The 24,408-nt window shown below is 40.9% G+C and overlaps 1 protein-coding gene across 1 annotated transcript in view; it reads right to left on the minus strand.

The window, feature by feature from the left end:
• nnt (nicotinamide nucleotide transhydrogenase) overlaps window positions 1-21,024 on the minus strand; it is a 44,590-nt gene extending 23,566 nt beyond the window's left edge. The window contains exons 1-11 of the mRNA XM_040000015.1: window positions 20,926-21,024; window positions 18,752-18,971; window positions 16,014-16,243; window positions 14,923-15,140; window positions 14,598-14,685; window positions 14,358-14,446; window positions 4,712-4,899; window positions 4,210-4,343; window positions 3,901-4,092; window positions 2,738-2,891; window positions 1,696-1,857 (exon numbers count right to left, since the gene is read on the minus strand). Coding sequence (XP_039855949.1) covers window positions 1,696-1,857; window positions 2,738-2,891; window positions 3,901-4,092; window positions 4,210-4,343; window positions 4,712-4,899; window positions 14,358-14,446; window positions 14,598-14,685; window positions 14,923-15,140; window positions 16,014-16,243; window positions 18,752-18,905 — 1,609 coding nt within the window. The 5' untranslated portion in view covers window positions 18,906-18,971; window positions 20,926-21,024. The remainder of the gene's footprint in view (window positions 1-1,695; window positions 1,858-2,737; window positions 2,892-3,900; window positions 4,093-4,209; window positions 4,344-4,711; window positions 4,900-14,357; window positions 14,447-14,597; window positions 14,686-14,922; window positions 15,141-16,013; window positions 16,244-18,751; window positions 18,972-20,925) is intronic.
• Window positions 21,025-24,408: the final 3,384 nt, after the last annotated feature.

The raw sequence follows: 24,408 nt of genomic DNA on the forward strand, positions 1-24,408 counted from the left end.
CTAGTCACTAACAATGGGAAAAGGGGGAAAAATGAGAATTTGATTTTTTCTTTTTTAAAGAAAAGAAAACAGATGCAGTTACATCTTGTAGGTGGGGATCAAAGACATTCCTGTCCAACTTAATGAACGGATAAGCCCAAAAGCAAGCCAATAGGCATCAGTGGACACATGCAAACTGTAAGGTATCAACAGATGTCTGCACTGGGTGGCCTAACGCCCTGTGTGTGTGTCTATGTATCAAACATTAGGTTTCAGGCAGTAAATCAGGGCTCTCAAGTAGATTAAAGCCTTATTATAAGTCACCAGATATGAAGATACATTTCAATGAGCCACTGGATGTGAAACCACTATCTGAAGAATCAAAGATGACCCACCAGTCGGAGTCACTACAGGCTGTAACACAATAATGTCCTGAAAAGAATAAAACTGTCCCTCATTGCAACCCTAAATTCCAACATGATTCCCTAATGTCTGTAAGTTATTGTGTGTGTGTCTTTATGATGCCTGGCACAACAACAACAATTCTGCAGGTTTCACTGTTTCCATAACCACAGTCAGTGACAGAGGTTTTTAAAAAAGCCAGTGAGTCCCTGCCAAATATGAGAGGAAAAAAAATACCTGGACAAAGAGGAAGGTGAGAGGGGAAAGGAGGTGAAGGGAGCAGACAAGATGGAAAGAAAAACAAAAAAACGTTTCGGGAAATCTATCAAGTTCTACCAATATTAAGCGACGAACCCCATGAACCCCATGTGCCTTTTCGAGCCATCTTATTTAAGACAGCACTGGACAAACTTCACAGAAGGCTAAATGATATATAGGTGTTGCTAATAAAATTTCAAAGAAAGTGAAAACTATCTCTTAGTTATTACACTGCTTGGCTCTGCAGGCGAGCTCTGATGTCCGGCTGTGCACACGAGTAAACGAGCAAAAGACTTCCCTGACCCTCAGAGATCACCAACGGCGTGTTACTTCCTACCTCAGTGTGTAGCTGTGGAGTGATCAAAGCTGTGAGAACACACACGTACCATTTACCTCTCTAACCTCTTAACCCTTCTGTGTTAAGCAGCAGCCGCAATAAGAACTCGATCCTGAAAGTTTTAGAACGAAGGGCAAAAAGGCAACAGCAGGGTTACAGCAGCCAGCTGGGTGTGATCGATCAAAGATTAAGGTTAATGCTTTTTTATATATATATATATATATATATTTTTTTTTTTTTAATTAATGTATTGCTATTCTATATCTGTATACCACGAGGTAGAGGATGTTGTGTTTCAGTAAATTTTACTCTGCTGGACAGTAAAGCTGTACGGGTGTCAGTGGGGATTAATGACACTTGTGAGTACACATGATTAATAATTTTGGTTAAACAGCTTAAAGTCAAACTTTCAAAAAAGTTCTTTTTTATTAGTTAAAATATCCAGCGTCCAGTCAAGAAGTGCATAAAATTACCGGTTCGTGTGATTCAGACTGAATAAGGAAACATCAATATTCATGTCTGTAATTACAATTATTCTTAGAAATGTAAACGTGATAAATGTGTATCACGCGGCTATAAATCAGGCACTGTGTGATCTGTGATTTGTGCTTACACAGATGGGAGAAACGATGACTTCATTCATACTAGACAGAAAAATGACTTCCGTTATGGGAAGTTTAACTCACAAACTGTAATGAGACACATTGCAAATAACTGACCTGAGATGGCGTTGGTGACAGACATGAGAGGAGAGTGCAAAGCAGGAGTGACTCCCCACACTGTGTGGTATCCCACGATGCCAGCCAGACCAAAGGTGGTGACCATCTGAGTGAAGGCAGCGTTGGGAGCTGACAGGCCCAGACCAAGCAGGGTGGCGATGCCTGGCACAGAGAGAAGAGAAGTTAAGGAAATAAAAGAAGTAGAGTAGCTCTGACTGCACAGCTGAAGGACACATTAAGAGTGAAATGCAAAATGTATGCCTACTGAGAAGCTCCTATTTATTACTCACAGAATTAGGTGGAGAAAGTGTTTTAAATGTGCTGGCTCTTTTTCCTGGAATATTCTATAGAAGGAGCTGAAACTGTCAGGACTGGTTTATGTTGGAGCTGAAGTCTAAGAAAACAGTTCTGTCTTCATTTTAATCTCAAATATACGTAACTGGAAAAATAAAGGGTGCATATGTGGTGGGCACTTGACCACCCATGTTGTCCTAATTCCCTTCACTTTAGCAGACAAGTTTATTTTATTACTTTGGCGACTATTCTTTTACACACTGAATGCACATCCATGATGATCTAAATGGCTGCAGATAAATGGGTATTTACAGGCAGTCCACACTGATTAAGAGGAGCTAACATCAGTAGTTGTGTGTTGGTGTTAAGTAGGAAACTACTCAAGCACCTAAACAATGTGTGAACCGCATCCACTACATGTGCTGCACTGACACAGAAGCACCATAGGAACACCTCACCACAGCTCTACTTCAAACCAACACTCAGCGTGATGCTGTTTTTACAATGCACACTTCCTGACACTAACAGGGTGCCGGTGTGTGCATCTGTAACCTGCCTCTGTCACTTCTCGCCTCCTGTACACATTCCAACTGTTAACAAAAAGCTGAAAGACTTCGACCTCCCCTAAGACCCTTTGATGACAGTTAAAATATATGAGAGTAAACTGTGTTAAAGAACACTTTAGTTGAATTACTCCACCCTAAATCTAAATTTAATGGTACACCCACAGTTATCTGCAACAACCAACCTCCAGTGTAAACCCCAGCGCTGGTGAGTGTGGCCCTGAAAGGGGAAATCTGTGCAGCCTTCTCTGCCTCCAGTTCCTGGACGCTCTTCGTTTTAGGAGGCGCTGCGACGGGCACGTTGAGAGGCTGAGGAGCAGGGAACAGGTTCTTTCCTTTCTGGAGGTGACAAATAGAGAAACAAAAAGAGCAAACCATTTTTATGGCTCAGCTGGTGATGATCTTTGTCTGATTTAAAAAAATAAAAAAACACGGTGCAAAGTTATGAATTTAATATATGACACTTATCATGAAAGCAGTCCAAGCAAAGACCTCACTGATGATGATAACAGGAGGCATCCCAGTAAGATGCCCAAGGACAGCTTAACTGACTCCTTTCGATGTGGAGGGATAGCAGCTCTACCCTGACCCCCCTCACGAATGGTCAATCCTTACCCTTTTAACTGTTCAGATCAATGAGGCAAGCTAATGGACAGGTACAATAAAAAATTGCTGTGTTTCAGCAGCATTTGTAAGACCATTACTATATGAGTTAATTCATCTCTGAAATCTGCTCTTTTGAAGAAGTGAATAAGATTACAGACTAATATAAGCAAAATAATCTCTTATCTCTCTTTTCCTGTGCTAAAAAACATGGATTGAAGAAATCTGCAGCAGCTGTAGTGTGGTTTGCATATGGATATCCATATTGTAGTCAATATTTCAGCTCATTATTGCATTAACTTTGCTTAACCTAAAATTCTTTGAAGAATTCCATAAACAGGAGGTGAAAAATAAACTTGCTTGTAGCGTTGCTTGTAAATCATTAGATAAAGCAAAAATGAGAACCTCTGACTGCAATATTTAAATAACATAGAAATTAGAGTATGTCATGTGGCATAAAGATTTAATTTGCCTTGGGGTTTGGTGTAATGAGAGGACACTGCTTCATTTGCAGCTCTATAGAGACTATGATGCAAGAAGAATGCATGCTAAGAGTGACATCTAGTGACTGAGACATGATCCTACAACATGTGCAGATGGATGGATGGATGGAAAGGACCAGTAAAGAACAGCTAGAAAATATTAGGTAAGGACAGCCAGAGAAAAGGCAGAAAATGTCCACCCAGCCAAAGATCACATTGGTGATACCAGCACGTTTGGCTTTGGACTGCACAAGACCTCATACCTCCATGACAACAGATCCTCTGACAACGTGATCCATGGTCCCATAGTCGAACTCGTCCTTGACATTAAAGTAAAAGTTCTCCTTGTCAGGGCTGATCGCCCGGATCAACTTGGTGATGTTGTTGGAATACAAAGTGCTGGACTGAGTTGGTAAACGGCTGGGTAGGTCTGTGTAGCCAACATGGGTCACGCCCTGTAACAAAAAAATAAATATTTAAAAAAATTTAACTAAGCCAATCAATTAAAGAAAACCAAACAAAATCTTCCTTTTGTTTAAGTGTGAGAACGTCTGAAGAGTGTATGCACTGACCTTGTATACAGACAGCTCTCCAGGTTCTGTGGTTTCAATGTTTCCACCTGCCTCAGCAGCCAGGTCCACCACCACTGAGCCATCTTTCATACTTTCTACCATTGGCTTGGTGATTAGGATGGGTGCCCGCCTACCTGCATTGTTAAAACAGAAAGACTAGGCTATTAATGCATCACTGGAAAGATGATTAAAATGTGTCCACATTTACAAAGTATCATATCACATCAGCCTCAATGGAACCTCAATCTCAAAGTATAACCCAGCAAGTAACTCATAGTCACTGCAGTTAAGCTTACTGTGCCCACACTACATTTAAAAATTGTTAAAACCAAAAGATTATTGGAGCTAATGGGCACTTTTCTAAGAGTTGAGACGAGAATACACATCTCAAATCCTATTTCAAATGGAGAGAAATCTCTTTATGCAACCTTGATGCTGAGGACAGGGCTCGTGGCCACAGCCAACATTCTTATTCTGCCTGACACTGCGCTTCTCTGCATACCAGGGATAAGAGCAGTGCTGATGACAATGTCCACGTCCTGACACTGCTTAGCAAACAGCTTCATCTCTGCCTCTATAAACTCCTTAGACATTTCCTTGGCGTAGCCTCCCTGGCCTTCTCCTGACTCCTTAATGTCCACCTCCAGTGGTTCTGCACCCAGAGATTTAAACTGCTCCAAAGCTGCAGCTCTAGGAGAGAGGAAAATGAGAGGTTACTGGTAATTTCAAAATCTCAGATGAGAGCACATTACACGTGTGATAAAAACTGCAAAGATTAATATATTATTTAATGGAAAACTATTTGGTAACCATTTACTGAAGGAAATCCCATCCTTCCTGTGCTCTATTAAAGGAAAAAGTCCCAAACATTTAGCAGTTCTGCCTTCTGAAATCAGAGAACTTTATTTTCTACTTTGTACATGAAAATAAAGTAACTGTCACCCAAATCAAGATATCAAGTTGGGATATGAGAGATAACAAGCACTACATTCAATAAAGAAAAACAATAATCATGAAAATATCAGAAGAATAATCACTTCTAAAAATGATTATGTGGTACAATATGAGAAACACTGTATGTCCATAAAACCTGAAGAGAAACACACTGTGAATACTGTGTTACAGCAATAACATGTGTTAATGTCTCAGTCACACTAGAGTAAAAATAGGAAGCCAACCTTGTGACTAGGAAAAACAAAATTGGTGGTTGTCTAGTGATTGCACTGAATTTTGTGCAGTAGCTGTGGCGACAGGCTGGTCAACCAGACGTTAAGCATACAACACCCTTAATGAGCACAACTCAGCCATTCTCAGATGCAATTGTTGGCATGTTTTTGCAGTAGGGAACGTGACTCAGATGGTTACCAACTGCACCAACTACGTCCCCATTATTGATGAGGTTGTGACTGAATTTATCACAGCTAATCACTATATTATCACAAACAGAGTATGCCAGCTGGACCCCAATCAATCGCAGACAGATTGCAGACTGAATCTGGCTTAATAGTGGCTTTAATTTTGACTTTATCTGTTAGGTCTACAAAGTCTGCAAATAGTCAGAGATCTGTCTGTGAAGGTTTTCAGTCATCCAGGTCATCGTAGTCTAAGGAGCTTGGAATGAAAAGCATCTGGACTTCTTTCTCTTCAAGCAACTCAAAGAAGTCCAGACGCTTTTCTTTCCAAGCTCCTTAGACAAGTCCGAGATCTGGTTGCTGACTTTAACTGCTGTAAAATAAAATCTATAGGACAGCAAGTTCACTGCACACAGAAAATTAGCATGACTGTAGAATTAACTTTATAAAACTGAACGGTATACAGGGCTTGCAAAATCGCTAGCCCGACGTCCCGGGGCTAGCGATTTTTCCAGTCGGGCTACCAAAATCTATCTCTGCCCTGCCCGTCGGGCTATCATAGGAAGGAAAAATATATGTCAATGCTTTTGCATTCTTTCGGAAATGTAGCTGGGTAATTATGTCATTGGCATCGGTGAGCCACTGTCAATATGTGACATATTGAAATCGCGTTTGAATTTGCGCTTGTTTTTTGCTTTCACTTTGCAAATGTCCAGGTGCCTTCTTTTGGCGCACCGGCCGGTCACGACCGGCGGCGGAAAAGTCACTCGGGTCAGAACATGGGGTGCCACCATCATCCCACTTCTGACACCAATGTGGCGAGCTCAGACAACGAGGAGACGGAGGTGTCGTTTGGTCTTGCTTCCCGTGAGCTAGCCAGGGAGCACAGCCGTTTATTGACATCTGCAGAAGAACACTGCCGCTAGCTAACTGCTCAGCGCGGCAACCGGACAGCAACAACAACAACACACAGGGCGCCCTCTGACCCCGGAAGGACACACCGTCGCAGCGAGAGGGCGTCACCCGTCACTATGGCAACATAAACAAAACATAACTGAACAAACAGAAACCCGAACAGCCCTGACCCGCTACAATATGCTGCTGAGAATATAGCCCAGAAGAAGCGGATAGTATAGCTTTTATTTTGGAAAGAGCCATTTCTCTGTAATAAACTCTCTTTTCCAAAGAGGAGTGATTCCTCAATCAGATACAGGTGTTACCGCGCCAGATCCGCGGCCCCGAACCGTAGTAAGGAAACCTCTGGCAGTTACTTGAAGGTTCCGTAACTGACTCGTAGCCGGCAACAGCTTACTATACAGGTCAACTCCGCTAGCAAAAAGATCGAAGGAGGCGTAGGAAACTGCTTCACCGAACTTTATTTCTTCTCTAAGGCACGAACACCGCGTACAGTGGGCTGAAACAGTTTACTCACAGCGAGCATCGCCGACACAACTCTGGCTGTCGAGGGAGTTATTATACTCCTTTTATTTATTTTCTTTTCGTCTCTTCTGTATGGAGTGCCAGGACTGCCATAATGCATTAATTAAATACACCATTAAATAATTAATTAAATGTGGCAATAATTAATTAAAATTGGAATTAATTAATTAAATAAATAGTTATGACACATGTAATTAATTCATTATTGACACATTTAATTAATTATTTATGTATTTCACATTTTAATTAATTATTGACACATTTAATTAATTAATTATTGACACATTTAATTAATTATTTATGTATTTCACATTTTAATTAATTATTGACACATTTAATTAATTATTGACACATTTAATTAATTATTTAATGATATATTTATTTATTTCATTTTGGCAGTCATGGCGCCTGGCTCTCATCATGAAATAATTTTATCTGTCAGCCTCACCCATCAAACTCAGGGGGCGGGGTTAACGCTGATCGAGTCAAAACCATTGCTTTGGCCTGGTGGCCATTGTTTCTAGCACACAACAACCGGCATGTGGAAGCTAACAGAACTGAACTTTGAAAAACCCTGTTTGTGTGTCACCACATACCGTTTTAATATTTTTTTAGCCGAGAATGTAGTGGTTTAATCTTCATGTGTCTGGTCGGTTTGTCAAGATACAGCCTCTTTGCAAAAGTGCTTCGATGATTTCGGAGATGTCTGCCCAGTCTCACGGCAAAGCGTGGGATAGACCCGCTCGCCTCGCAAGCAATCCCACCGACAAAGCGCAGGCCCCGGTACACAGCTGTAGTAACCCCCGCTGACTTCTTTTACTGAGGTTATATTTATCGGTGTTTTATTTCCTGATGTTCTTATGTGTCCTACGTGTTTCAGTCGCCAATTCTGAATTATAACTAACATTAAAAACATGTTTAAGGAGGAGAGAGAGCAAATAAATCTGTTTAACATCTGATCTTTGGGTTTTTGTTCAGTAATCAGCGTGACCTGTGTATAAACGCATAAAAGAGATAACGTTGGTGTTTCTGTCATGTAGTAACTGCTGGCTTTAACTGTACAAAGGTTGTTCGACACTATGAAACACATACAGACTTCATGATGTTCGGCTAATATTTTTATAGTGAATATTAATCATGAGGGTAAACGGCCCTGTACACCACGGAGCGAGGTCAGCATATCCACGATATCCTCAGCTCCATGAGTTAACACAAAGTTTCCCAGCTGACTATCTAACTGCCAACTATTCCAGAGACGTGAAAATATACAGCATAAAGAAAAGTGTAAGAGACTCAGCAGCAGATTAGAATAACAGTTATACATTTAATAAATCACCAAATGAATCCAAGAAACGAGCAAACCTGTTCCGACAATTTGAGTTTGTATTCCCTCAGCTGCAGACTCGCTGCTGTTTAAATGTTTGAAAAGGAAGATTAGATATAAAAAACGTCAAACATAGACTCAGTCTGCCTTCACATTTGATATGAGGCCAGCACGTATAGTGGCTGTGTCCTGTTTTAAGATCATACATGTAAAATTGTTGTCTGACCTCCGTCGATCCAGCCGCTCAGAGTCCGTGGTTACCATGGTTACTGCATAAGCAGCTATAATGTTAACAGCTGGCTGGAAACCTACACCAGCATGGGTGTTTATGTTTTTCATTGCAAAAGAACTGTCTGAATGGTTAACTGAAGTTAACTTGGATAAATTATAGTTAAGGAGTTTCACAGATAACGCCTACGTGAGCTGTGCGACTGTTCACCTGAAATCAGCAGGCTATTACTGAAATACACGTGCTATATCATAAACTATGATATAAATAGGGAGGTCCTATTAACATGTTTAGTTTTAAAGGACACCTTCCTGCCTTTAGTCTCCTTCATGAGCAGTATTAGTTTTCTTCTAACATCCAGAAGTCTGCACCATGTGTTTCATAGTTTGTAACAAGCCTTTGACAGGTAAACATAACATGACCGAAAAAGCAAAAAAAAAAAAAGAAAAAAAAAAGAGAGAGAGTGTTGACATAAGAAGAGAAAATGCTCTCAATTATGGAGACAGGCAAATGGTTCATTTATGTTTGATGTGTGTTTATTCCTCCCTAAATATCGTCGGTGAAGTTTGCCATGCACGTCAGATTTTCCTGCGCATTTTTATACCTCTGCCAACAGAGAGAAAAAAAAATCACATTCTAACAGACAGCTGGTGCTTAGAATACAGTTGAATAACTATTAAAAAACATGATATTTAGATGATAGTTCAGTCTAACACATGTGCCAGTGAACCATTAAACGTCTGTGAAACTATGCAGTTATGAAACGTAACTTTAACCTCAGCCAAACCGATTTGCTCAGTTGTAAATAAAACAGCGAAGTAAACGTGACCCGACAGACAGAACCTGAGTGAATGAAGTCCAGCGTTTAACCACTGAGAGCTAAAACTCAGCTGAGGTTTCAAAGCTGTGTGCCGGTGATTGGACATCAGCCGCTGATGAAGCTGCTTCGCCTATAAAGTGCTCTGTAAGGAAACAAGCTCCAGCAGCTCTGCGCTCGGGGAAAACACTATATTTACTTATCTTGTGCAGAAAAATGCGCTGACATTGCTTTATATTGAGTACCGGCTGCCCGGTTAAACTGTGACTATCACCAGGTAACGTAGGCGTGTTTCTTGAATTAGCAGCAGGTGTTAAACAGCTGACAGATGAGGAGGAGGATGCATGCAGGTAAACTGAGGGTCTGTTGAGCTGATCGCTGGTTTCGTGAGAAAAATGTCAGCTCGTTCTTTATGTTACAGAAGCACAGAGACACAAGACCAGGCGGAAAGAGACGATCGTTCGGTGAAAATGAGAATCTGCGAATGCAACATGTGGAACACGGAGAGTGGAATATGTAAACAAACCGGTTAACGTAACCCCCTGGGTGCACTCTGCATGCTAATTGTTAGCAGAGCTAGTGAAATCTCTGAAAACATCTGAGCACTTTTGCAAACATGTTCTATGTTGACAACCTGACCAGACATACTTCGTGACATTCGCGGCTAAAACACTGTTAAAAGTGTAGCTGGTGACAGAAAAACGGGGTATTTTAAAACTACACCACCACCATTGCTGCCTGTGATTTGATCTGCATTCTGGGATACCTGGCTGCCCCAAGTCTACACAAGCAATCGATTATCTAGGATCGACCTGTTTTGACTTACTTTGCACGGCAACCAATCAAATGTTAGAGAAGCTGCATGGGCAGCGTTAACCCCGCCCCCTGAGTTTGATGGGTGAGGCTGACAGATAAAATTATTTCATGATGAGAGCCAGGCGCCATGACTGCCAAAATGAAATAAATAAATATATCATTAAATAATTAATTAAATGTGTCAATAATTATTTAAATGTGTCAATAATTAATTAAAATGTGAAATACATAAATAATTAATTAAATGTGTCAATAATTAATTAATTAAATGTGTCAATAATTAATTAAAATGTGAAATACATAAATAATTAATTAAATGTGTCAATAATGAATTAATTACATGTGTCATAACTATTTATTTAATTAATTAATTCCAATTTTAATTAATTATTGCCACATTTAATTAATTATTTAATGGTGTATTTAATTAATGCATTATGGCAGTCCTGGCACTCCATACTTCTGTAGCTAACCGTTACTTTTCCCCCTTCTCCGCTCTCTCTCGTCACACACACACCAGGCAGGCCCGCTACACACATCCCGAATACATTTCCCATCAGGCTTCATCCTTAAAGGGCCATGCCTGTAACACAGGGCTTGCAAAATCGCTAGCCCGACGTCCCGGGGCTAGCGATTTTTCCAGTCGTACTACCAAAATCTATCTCTGCCCTGCCCGTCGGGCTATCATAGGAAGGAAAAATATATGTCAATGCTTTTGCATTCTTTTGGAAATGTAGCTGGGTAATTATGTCATTGGCATCGGTGAGCCACTGTCAATATGTGACATATTGAAATCGCGTTTGAATTTGCGCTTGTTTTTTGCTTTCACTTTGCAAATGTCCAGGTTCCTTCTTTTGGCGCACCGGCCGGTCACGACCGGCGGCGGAAAAGTCACTCTGGTCAGAACATGGGCTGCCACCATCATCCCACTTCTGACACCAATGTGGCGAGCTCAGACAACGAGGAGACGGAGGTGTCGTTTGGTCTTGCTTCCCGTGAGCTAGCCAGGGAGCACAGCCGTTTATTGACATCTGCAGAAGAATACTGCCGCTAGCTAACTGCTCAGCGCGGCAACCGCACAACAACAACAACAACAACACACAGGGCGCCCTCTGACCCCGGAAGGACACACCGTCGCAGCGAGAGGGCGTCACCCGTCACTATGGCAACATAAACAAAACATAACTGTACAAACAGAAACCCGAACAGCCCTGACCCGCTACAATATGCTGCTGAGAATATAGCCCAGAAGAAGCGGATAGTATAGCTTTTATTTTGGAAAGAGCCATTTCTCTGTAATAAACTCTCTTTTCCAAAGAGGAGTGATTCCTCAATCAGATACAGGTGTTACCGCGCCAGATCCGCGGCCCCGAACCGTAGTAAGGAAACCTCTGGCAGTTACTTGAAGGTTCCGTAACTGACTCGTAGCCGGCAACAGCTTACTATACAGGTCAACTCCGCTAGCAAAAAGATCGAAGGAGGCGTAGGAAACTGCTTCACCGAACTTTATTTCTTCTCTAAGGCACGAACACCGCGTACAGTGGGCTGAAACAGTTTACTCACAGCGAGCATCGCCGACACAACTCTGGCTGTCGAGGGAGTTATTATACTCCTTTTATTTATTTTCTTTTCGTCTCTTCTGTAGCTAACCGTTACTTTTCCCCCTTCTCCGCTCTCTCTCGTCACACACACACCAGGCAGGCCCGCTACACACATCCCGAATACATTTCCCATCAGGCTTCATCCTTAAAGGGCCATGCCTGTAACACAGGGCTTGCAAAATCGCTAGCCCGATGTCCCGGGGCTAGCGATTTTTCCAGTCGGGCTACTAAAATCTATCTCTGCCCTGCCCGTCAGGCTATTGTAGGAAGGAAAAATATATGTCAATGCTTTTGCATTCTTTCGGAAATGTAGCTGGGTAATTATGTCATTGGCATCGGTGAGCCACTGTCAATATGTGACATATTGAAATCGCGTTTGAATTTGCGCTTGTTTTTTGCTTTCACTTTGCAATGGCGCGAACTGTGTATAGAGAGCAACAGCACTGATTGGTGAGTGATGATAATTTGCGCACCAATTCCTCTGACATCGTCTTATCAATCGTTAGCTTACTATGCAAACATGACAAGTGAAATCTCCCGCAGCAAGCTTAAACATATGAGAGGTTGATCGCGCAGAGAATCGCTGACCGTTATGTGTGTGTGTGTGTAAAAGCAGCAGGATATATATTTTAGTTCTGCTGAGCCAAATAAGACAGGTCAGGGTGAAGAAGTGACAGCCAAAGAAAAGCTTACCACAAAACGGAGAAGTTATGACAAATCAGACTATAAGGCAAAAAGAAAGTGCAGCTTTATGGTTTCATGGACAAAAGAATTTCTGTGGCTGCAATATGACGAGCTATATAACCGGGGCTGCACATAAGTGGTCAGCAGGTGCGCATTCGCTGTCAAAAAAAAAAAAAAAAAAAAACGCGCACAAGATATGAAGTTGCAACGCGTGTTTGCATACATAAGATTTTCTGGAGGAGGACAGACATTTGTTTAGAACTCTTAAAGATGTCGAAGAAGCTCCTTTAAGCAATTACTTTGGTGTTCCTCTACCTCCAAAGAAATGTCAGAAGGAGTCCGAACCACAAAAGAAGCGCGTATTCTCGGAAGAGTGGTTGCAGGAGGTGAGCTGGCTTCAAACAAATGATGAACGCACAGAGATGTGGTGCGGAATGTGCCGTGAAAATCCCACTCTAGCGGACAAAAACAGTGCTTTTTATATGGACGCAAACGCGCGTTGCAACTTCTTATCTGGTGCGTGTCTTTTATTTTGACAGCGAATGCGCACATGCGGACCACTTATGTGCACCCGTGTAAATAACATAATGTTCTGCTGGGTGTGTTGTTGGTTTTCTCTCGATTTCTGAGTCGACAAGCGCCTTTGTTACTAGGATCAGTCATTTTAAGAAAGGCCCCCATTAGAACCCATGAGAAATGCAAGAAATGCATTATTGCTCAGTCTGCAATATCTTTCCCAGAACAAACACCAATTGCAAATAACATACTAAAAATAAACCTGAAAAATCTGTTTAGAACAGCGTACTATGTTGCAAAGAGTGAACTACCACTGGCAAAATTTAGCAGTCTTTGCAAACTTCAAAAAGCAAATGGCCTCGATCTTGGTTCCACTTGTCTCTTACCCGTGACTTCAGTGGAAATTTCAAACTCAGGATCTGACACAGACTGATTCATGTCCTACACAGTTCTTACAAGTTCATAGAAATTTCTGTTCAATTAGAACCAAGTATTTGAGTTGATGATTGTAATTTTTATACAATGTTGTAATTTGTTTTTCAACAATTTTTTGATTAATGTTTTGTTTCCTTTACAATATTATACTTTAATGTATAATATTGTAAAGGAAACAAAACAGGAAACAAAACATCAATCAAAAAATTGCTCTCTTTTTTATTCGGGCTACTTGCATTTATTTTGGGCTACCAAAAACTGAAGAGTCCCTGCCCGAAGGGCTACCAGGGATTTAGAAATTTTGAGAGCCCTGGTATAGTATATGAAGGGATGAAGGCCCTTACATTTACAAAGCCCTTGTTTTCTTTGAATTTTCCATGTACAGCAGGTATAAGGAACTCAAAGGAAAGAAGGCATGCGTCATAATTTTATCCCATTTTTACATCATTACTGCACATTTCCTTCACTTTTCTCTTAGCATTTTACTGCTGCTGCTTCAAAGTGTTCAACTGCCAAATAATAATAATAATAATGGATTGGATTTATATAGCGCTTTTCAAGGCACCCAAAGCGCTTTACAATGCCACTATTCATTCACTCTCGCATTCACACACTGGTGGAGGCAAGCTACGGTTGTAGCCACAGCTGCCCTGGGGCAGACTGACAGAAGCAAGGCTGCCATATCGCGCCATCGGCCCCTCTGGCCAACACCAGTAGGCGGTAGGTAAAGTGTCTTGCCCAAGGACACAACGACCAGGACAGAGAGCCCGGGGATCGAACCGGCGACCTTCCGGTTACAGATACGCTTCCCAACCCCCTGAGCCACGGTCGCCAAAGACAGCTTTTATTGTGAAAAAGCCAAAGGAGACACAACGCCTTTGTCCCAACAAAAAACAATAACAAATAATATTTTACAGTCAATAACTTTTCTAACCTCGTATCAAATCCTCTGACAATGGCTCCCATGGCTCTGGCGGTGCCCGCTGCTGCCAACCCAGCCACTCCACCTCCAATGATGAGCACCTATTAAAGAAGGCATAAAAATACTAGTTAAGGATGACCAGAGTTATGGCCCGTGCTTAAAGTTAAAACTGGCAGAGTCACATTCACAGACGCATACCTTCTAAATAAAAGAAATGCTACCTCCAAAAGTACACGGACTCAGACTACACACCTTTGCAGGAGGCACTTTCCCGGCTGCTGTAATTTGTCCAGTGAAAAACCGTCCAAAGCTGTTAGCTGCCAGCACCACTGCCTTGTACCTGAAAAGACAGGGAATTCATAACAAAGAAAACAATGAATATAGATGTGCTACATGCAAAAAAGAAAGAAAAATTGAGCAGTTGCTAAAACATCTGAAGAAATGTTTTCCTTTTTCTGGTCTGGGTCTGTAATCCAACATTTTGTTTATAAGACAAGAGTACAGGAAGACAGGAGCAGATCATTCAACTGGACGCAAGCAGTCAACAATACATGCCTTGAAGGCACTGTGAACATACCCTGCGATGTTTGCCATGGAGCTCAGTGCATCGTAACCCTGGGCAATGGTGACTCTGGGCACCTGGTCCATAGCCAGGACAGTTGCTTTCTTCTTGGACAGCATGTCCATCAGCTCAGGGTTCTGAGCTGGATAGATGAAGCTGATCAAAGTAGATGCATCCTTCATCATATCCACCTCATGCACACCCAGAGCAGGGTTGAAAATAGGAGCACGGACCTGGAAGCAGACAAAGCTCACATAGTTCAAAACAAACGTAGTGTGACCAGAAATAACTGATCAGATCTTATCGAGATCAGTTTATCCCAGAGTATATATCAAAGCTACTATAGAGTACTGCAAGTGTTTCCTTTTTATAGATATGTATATTTCTACCTTTTCTTCGACATCAGCCAACTACAGTGCAGTGTTTTAGTTTTAGTGTTTTTTAGTTCTGACTTTTTTATGCTATGAAGTTCCAGTCCAGACTCACCCACTGGTTTCATCAGTAGTATATTACAGTTACCAAGGCTCTTTCATGAGTGACCAATGCACTAAAACTCAGGTCCATACTGGTATGTATAGTATCCAAGGAAGTAAGGATCCAGTGGGTTGTGTTTAAAGTAAGTCATCCACAGCAACCTCCACTTCTCTCTGACATTTTTCCACTTTCACATTAGTTTAGATTATAAAATAACAAACCTTTAATTATAAATGATTATTAAATAAGAACCTGTAAAAGCATGAAGCTGCTTCTCATTTTCTTAGAATCGCTGCCTTTTTCTCATCCTCAACCACCATGTCTGACGTGAAGACAGACAGTTTAATTGTTTTGGGATAGTGACATGTTTTTTTCCCTGCATTCACATACTCTGTCATTCCTCCACATCCTCCTACACTTACACCACAAGACACACATCACGCCAAAAGCTGCTGTCATCATCAAAACTCTGACTTCCTTCCTTTCCCCCACTTCCTTCTATTATCCCTCATTACCTCTTCTTAACCAGTCAGTCAGATAGTGATACATTTCTGGCACAGGTTTCATTCAACCGCCTTTTGTGCCCTCCTCTTCCCTCTCTACAACACACCCTCTCTTTATTTAAGACTTACCTTAACCACCACATCAGAGGCTAAGACATCTTTGAGGTCTTTAATTGTTGCTCCGGCCTGGGCGTACTGTTCATCACCGAACTTGGAAGACTCTCCAGCTCCGGACTCCACAACAACATTGAAACCCTGTTTGATGAGTGCCTGGACACCGGCAGGCGATAGCGCCACTCTGCGTTCATTCTGGAAAATTTCTTTGGGAACGCCGACTGTGAGTTGTTTGTATGGAATACCTAGAGAGGGAAAAATGATCTGGTGAAACTCACAAACTGAAGGAAATTTTTTAACGAGCTACAAAAGCTAAGGTGAAATAAATAAATATTGAATCCTTAATGAAGAAAGATGGTAGAAATGTGCAGTGTGTTTCTGGGTTTGTACGACTGAAGATGCCACGTTCCAAAACAGCAGAAAGATATAGTGACAATAACGGCCTTTGTTTGCATTCCTGATAAGATCTTTCTCTTCATGTGACATTTGCAAATTAGCAGTAAACACAAACTACAGCTTGGACTGCTGGTAAATTCATCAGTTTTGCAGGAATTTTGAGTCTCTCATTTACTAATCAAAGCTGACCTGATTCAAATGGTGACATAAAAAGGGGAGTATGATATGAGAGAATAACAAGGGATAAATTAGTAGCAAAAGAGAAACTGAAAAGAAAACAACAGAAAGAACAAACTGAAAACGTCAGAGTCTTTTTATAGTACTTTCTTTTTCAAGTGACAGGCAGGCACATGCTTTATTGGCTCCTATGGGAAATTCCACTGCAGTTCCTTCCTGCTGCCTGCTCAACCCATACACATGAACCTTTACTCTTTTCTGCTCCTGCTGCTGCAGTGACCCATCCTATGGCCACTTTTACAGGAAGCGTCGCAGCACAAGACGGCTCAGAATTTATTTTCTGAGCCAACCATGTGAATATGGTCTATAAATCAAAGGTCAGTACTGATATAAGAACCCTATCTACCAAAATAAAATGCTCTCAGGTAGCCTTCCGGCAAAAATTGGGATTACTGAATAAACACGCTGAGTAGACAAAAGCAGATAAACCCATTCACCACTAAAAGCAGTGACCAAGGGCTGTTGATTACCTTTTTTTGCTAAAGACCTAATCAATTACCGCATATGTAACGTGACATTTTCAACAAACTAAACTAATGTAGTCCGATTGCAAACATACGGATAGATCGATGATGATCAAAGTGATCCGTGTTAATCCCTTCACATATCAACAACACTTGCAACATAGACGTGCTCGGAAGACCCGGTGCAGACACAAGAGACAAGACAAGTGAAGATAGTCTTATGAGTTGAAGATAACTTATTACGTTACTGTGAGAGCAATGAAAGCTTCCACGACTGAAACCCTGAGCCTGCAGCCTCGACACCTTCCCCTATGAATGAAACATTGAAAAGGGCAGACCTTCAGAGGCACGTGATTGTTGTTTTTAAATAAACATGTTTACACTGTGCCGATTTTCTTGGAAATGAGGACAAGAGGAAATGCTGAGAGGCTGACAGACCTGGGTTGTTTCAAAGGAGGGGATGCTTAGACGTACGGCAAACCAGCCTTTTATTATACAGGGACATTATAATCATTGATTGGGCTGAGATAAAAACTTACAAATAAGATTACAGTGATTTTTATTTTTTTAGATTAGTGCTGAAGCAGCTCTCTGACAATTTTACAAAAGAAGTCAGAAGCATCATGCTGTGCTCATTTGCTAACTCTAATCCCACAGTCATCTATGTCTGTAAGCTTGCTTGCAAGTTATGCCAACACCATACACAACATGCAGCAAAGTCTGATCTTGTCCACTTTAAAGAACAAAACCCGTCTCACGTAAACACATGCTTTCAGGTTATGCTGTGAGTCTATAGGTTCTCTGGAGGTCAAAGCATAATCACACGTAAGCATGTGTGCCCCTCCTACATGAGATCATAATCTGACACTTGTGTGTCCAGAATAAACGCTGCCAGCTGTTACTGGAGCGAGCTGAACTGCAGAAAATCAACCCATGTCACCATGAAGCAAAGGAAACCAGCACACGCAGACATAAAGCTCCTCTAACCAGCTGGTACTGGCTTCACAGTCATCACACCTACTGCCTCAGAAACTTCAAACTGAGAATGTCCCTGAAACTGGGTTATGATATGATATTTAAACAGAAAGCAACACCGACTCTAAAGCAAAACTCCAAACTGAAAAACTGCTGGATGAGACTGAAGTTTGTCCTCTGGATTAACTATTTCATAACACTGACCTTCAAAACAAGCATGCAAGAATGAATGAATAGAATGCTACAACAGTGATTAAGGTGAACTGAATAACCCTCTATCTGTTTTATATAATGCGTAGCAGACACCTGTAACACTCATGCTGTACACCTGACACTGAGAAAAGACATGGATGCTACAGGTGGTGTTGCTCCTGTGGCTATCAGCGGTTAAATATCTACCTATATCTCAATAAAGATATGTCTCAATGAAACAGTAGAAAAACCCAGCCTGCTATTAAAGAATGACCAATCATACATAATTGTGACTTTCATGGCATTATTCTTATATAGGAACACTAGGTCACAAAAGCTTACACCTAGCAATAAAACACTGTTCCAGGCCTGGGTCACCTTGCCCATTTTATGGATTACGAAGACAGTCAATAAAACAAAGAGTCACACCACACTGATTATAGCATAAATGATTCTTTAACTTACGCTCCTCACTGTGCAGTGCCTTACCTGGACTAGCACATCGCCCGAGAGCTTGATGGGTCCTAAAAAAACGCAGACATGTTGACTTGATGGTACGGCCACTCTGCAGCTTTACAGCAGAAACCCCGCTGAACACAGGCGCTGAGCAGCTGGCTGCCACAACTCGGAGGAGGCTAGCCATGGTGCACGCACACACACCTGACACTCACACTGCAGGAGGAGCTATAGAGGACAGACAACAGCCCTCCTGGGGAGGAGACATGAAAAGAGAGAGAGGGGAGGGTGGTTAGAGGTTAAGAAGAACTGCAGGATGAAACTATGTTGAAGTGAGAGGAAAAAATAAGCATGTTGAATATTTTTCTCGATCCCAGAACTAGAATCCAACTACACACATGTCAAATCCTTTCACAGAAAACTGTCCTTCCCTTGCACATCAAGGACATGCAAGTGACCGCTGTTTATGCAACAGGTCACATAGCTGCACTAAAATTCAACACCTTATTATGAGTGCGTTGTTTGATCGCATATCAACCTAACTGTGCACTAATAAAGCCACAGAGAACTACAATCACTTATTTTAATTGCAACAAACCAAATGATTCAAAGGCAGTAAACAGCATATGTGGCGTAGTGTGTTTGCTTTAAAAGAAGATAATATGACTGGGATAAACTAGGAGAGGAGGCTGGTGCAGAAGGGTTCAAACTAGACCGCACTGGCTACAAGCTCTACTGTGCCACTTTTTATGTCTTGAGTAAAGGTTAAAAACATGCACCAATCATTAGTGCAGAGAGTGGCGTTCAAGGGACTCAATGAACTGAGGAATCCTCAATATTTCAAGTAATTTGTCAAGCAAAAAAAAATCATATTATTTGCTGCTACACCTTTGCGAGTGGAAAATATAGTTACTGTGTAAACTGCAATCAATGCTATTAATTGAGCTGTCCGTAATTTTTTTGTAAAAAGTATAAAGAGCTAATAACAATGTCTTAGTACACAAAAAACACAAGTGATAAATTATAAACAGCAATCAATACATCATTAAATCTAAATAGAGTCATACAATCATAGCGTAGGCACATTAATGAATATGCCTGCAAACATTTTAAATTAAGTTATTTATTGTTATTTCATTATTGAATTAAGCTCTCAATCTAGAGTTAAACAGTAGTCAAAATGTAACAGGCCAAATATGACCAACAATATTCAAAAACTACCCAAGAAAACCAAACTGTACAACTTCATAAACAAAAAACAGTCATTTGATGTTTACTGATAATTAAGAAGCTCATTAACAATGGGATCTCTCAGTGTACAGCCTTGGATGTGCATACACTGTTTGGATATTTCATGCTAGACATTTTTAGTAGTATTATTATCATCATTATTATTGATTTTTCAGGCATTCAGTTGGAGCACAAAAGCTGAGCAGTCCTCAGTAAACCAAGACTGAAGTTAAACAGGCCTGAATGAAACGTGGCAACATAAACGCAAAATGAACTACGTGTATGAATTAATAAATAAACAACAACACGAATAAAGGTCGATAAAAGTTAATTGTGGATCATTTAAAGGCAGTAGTTGAGGGTTTGTTTGTTTTTTTAACCTGTAACTACCACGTCATTGAGTTTCAGCTAACATGCAGCTAACAGTTAGCTAAAGATACATAAAAATAACCACCAACATCATCATCATCATCATCAAGCTGCTTGGGTCTGCTGCTTTGTGTTCTATGCTTAACCCGCTCTGAGCACCGGTAACCTTTCCACCACCTCGTGAGTCACCAGTAAAACAAACCCACATATCAATGGCTTCCTTACAATAACAACAACACAGCGGTGTCATTCAAATAATCTGGAGCATAAAAGCTGGTGCATTAAACGCATTTCAGGCGGGCCAGCTCTCACACAGCTTCCCCTGCGACTCAAGAGACAACACGCTCACAATCCAGGCGGGCTGCTCGCTTCTTTTTGTCTATACCCGTGACAAAATATATAACGGGGGGGGGGGGGGGGGTAAGGAAGCTAACCCGAGCTAACATAAAGCGCGCTAGCTTGCATACAAAGTCATATGGTTCTGATTCATACATGTAGGCGACGTGTGAATCAAAAAGGCCCCTCGCACACTCGCAGAAATGCAAACCGAAACAAATGTATGGTGGAAAGCGAGAGTGGAGAGGTTAACGATTGATAACTCGACTGACCTTTGAAGACAGTCCCCGGCTCTGTGCAGCACAGGCGAACTTTGCGACGACCCGGAAAGAGTGAGGAGAAGCGGCCGGCACAGAGACGTGATTGGACCACGGGAGATGCGTCAGAGGATATCAGGCGGCGCATGTTGCGCTGTTACTGTCAGTGCCGTTTCTCTGTCTTGTCAACGTTTCCTTTTATGCTTTATGATAACTTTTCCACATATCATATGTCATCAGATTTACAGCCTTAACAGCCTTAATTCAGACGAAAAGTTATGGTGAAGCCTTTCCATGTGCTGGAAAAGACTAATGAGCACATTTCTGTAATGTACCTGAAAAATGCATAAAAAAACGTTGAAGGTGCAACTCTGCATGGCCCCACTGAGGCGCGCTCTACTACAGTTTACTAAATATGAGGCTCCGCTTGGTTCATAGAGTTTACTGTACAGTTTTTGTGTTGCTATTCGCATTTGCTTTCATTTCGTGGATAAAGCAGCCCGCAGCCAATACTCTCATTCTTTTTGTTCCTGCACAGAGGAATTCTTGGTCTCCCCAAAGTAGCACTGAGCCAAAGAAATAGGCTATTGCCAGCTGTGTTTCATTAATGCATGCTCAGTGCTGTGAAAAAGTATATACCCCTTCCTTTCTGCAAATAAAAAGCAGGAAGAGGTCGGATATTTTTTCAAAGCACTGAAAAATGCAATGTATGAGGACCCACATGTGCTTATATCTCAGGTTACCCCAGAAAGATTCATTCTGAGCTATGAGAAGCCCCATCTACATTTGGAGTAAACATTACAAAATGCACTTTTGCATGGGTCTACAGATGCTTACTTGGGGACCTGGATTAAAAAAAATATACTTAGGGCCAACTTTCAGGGCTGAGACTTGCACTGAGGTTGATTTAATTGTGTGTGATTCATGTGCATTAATTTGTGCACATGTAACAGTCTCACATAGTCACAAAGCCAGCTGTGCACTTTGCATACTTGGCATGCCCACTGTTAATAACTAGGATGTCCTTGCTTTAAGGTGACCCTCTCTGTGGCTCGTACTAGGCCTCATATAAGCAAAACAAAAAATTCATGATGTCACAAAGGTAGACATTTGACACAGAGGTCCAATTCATAGGATTTGGTCAATATTAGTGAGGGGCTTTTTTAAGGTGTTTACCTTGAGTTGTTTATCTTTTCAGTAAACCTAGCTGACAATGTTTTTCACAGTCCAGACTCCAAAATACTCTTCTATTCAGATTAGAACAAGTTTTTTGTGGTCACCAGAAGGTTGGGGGTCCCTGGAGTTTTTTTGTTCATCGTGGCAGGTCAGTTATCTCAATTTACTATGCATACAAATATATTTGTACAAATTTAAATCTTTTCTCTGTGTTTATGATTTGGAGACTGATGTTATACGTGTCCTCCCCCTTGTGATGTCATCATGTGCGACCTCATACTGACCTGAGGCTGTTGTGCATTTGATTATGTTAGCATGTCATTGTAATCTTACATATAAAACACTAAACTCAACACCTGGGCTTCATTTGGTATGTTGGAGACTGCACAGCTGTATGAAATTCAGCGTTCTCGTGCAAAGTGTAATATGAATGGTGCTGTGAAGTCAGCGGAAGGAGGCTTTCACTCTGTTATTCTTGGTCTTAACCCAAAGATATCTCATCATGGTAAATGTAAGCTGGTACACTGTCTGAAATGAAATCTGACATCATGATTGTCTCTTAAATGATGTATTTGCTATGAAAAATCACATTGTTGTGCTAACGGGGAGGTGAATTCTTACTGTTTTTACCTTTTAACTGTGTATCATTATTACAAAAACTGATACACGACCTGTTTTGACACTTAAACAACAAGATAGCAGCTTCTTTATGTGTCTTTGTTTATGCTATTCTTAGCTTCTTTTCTCTCACATTCATTCACTTAAAGCACAGCACATGTAAACAGAACAAATCCTCTATTTCTCATACACAGTGATCATCTGGTTCTCTTTATCAGGACCACAGAGGGGGATGCATTGTGGCTGCACCTGGTTCTCATTGTATTTCATTTCACCCTACTGACAGCTCTTCTAATTGCACTGACAGCCTGCATTCTTCCATTGTCTTTATTTTGTCCCTATTCTCACTAAATTCCATTTTTGAGGTCAAGAAACTTGTGCAAGAATATTTAGAATGTCATAACTCTTCAAAGCATGTGTTTTTCAGTCCATCTGACAAAAAATTCTACCTGTTGCACTTCCTCACTATGTGCAGTAGATCCACTAATGATTTGTTACAAATGAAATTACATATAAAATACTAACAATGTGCAGTTTTCATACTTATGTGGATACTTCATTTATATAATATAAAAAATTGCATTTGATTTATCGTACAAAACATGAAATATTTGCTTGTTTTATAGAATAAGGGCAATAATTCTAGAGTAAGCCATTTATAGTCAGTAGCCATTTTATTAGGGAAACCTGTTCAACCTCTTTTAATGCAAATATCTAATCAGCCAGTCACATCACATGGTTATCACTGTATTTAGGCAACAGAAGACTGGAAAGACTACCTGTTCTGATGAGGCTCCATTTCTACTGGAACATTCATATGGTAGGATCTGATTTTGGCATAAACAGCCTGAAAAGCATGGATCCACCCTGTCAGTTTAAGCTGTTGGCCATGTAATAGCGTGCCAGTCATGTCAATGTGGACCAAAAAAACTCCAACGCCTTGTTGAATCTACACCACAAAGAATTAAAAGGTGTTCAACCCAGTAGTAGCAATGTTTACCTAATAAAAACTGCCCAGTAAGTGAACATAACAATAATTACTAAGATCACTACTAAGAATGCTCTAAATATTCTGCAAAACAGAATTTCTGTCACCATTTCAGTGATTATGTTTGCATTTGAAGAGATCTTGAGAGAGGTCAGCTGAGCGCACCATCCGCTCCGAGCTCCCTGACCTGCACTCAATCTACAGCAGGCGGTGCTGGACCAAGGCCAGGAAGATCGTGAAGGACCTCAGCCATCCCAACAACAGACTGTTCTCTCTGTTGAGGTCAGGAAAGCGATTCCGCTCCCTGAAGACCAACACAGAGAGACTGAGGAGGAGCTTCTTCCCGCAGGCGATACGGTCTCTCAATCACACCACCACACAGTACTGACCCACACATACAGTTCTTACACACACACTGGACATTCTGGACATTGTTTTCACTTCATTACTTAAATCACGCTGCTGTTATTGTGTATATGCTGCTGTTATTGTGTATATATTTATTTATATTTCTTCATACATTCTTATATAGTTCTATATTGTGTATTTTGTTGTACAGTTATTTTATTTTCAACTTTAATTTATATATTTTATCTTATTCTCCCAGTTAAATTTACCCTTCATTCTAATTTGTGTTGTACAGTTATTTCATTTTTAACCTTAATCTATATTTTATTCCTTCCTAGTTAAATTTACCCTTTTTAATTTTTCATATT

This window comes from Simochromis diagramma, unplaced genomic scaffold (assembly GCF_900408965.1).
Source record: "Simochromis diagramma unplaced genomic scaffold, fSimDia1.1 OVJJ01000596.1, whole genome shotgun sequence".
NCBI lineage: Eukaryota > Metazoa > Chordata > Actinopteri > Cichliformes > Cichlidae > Simochromis > Simochromis diagramma.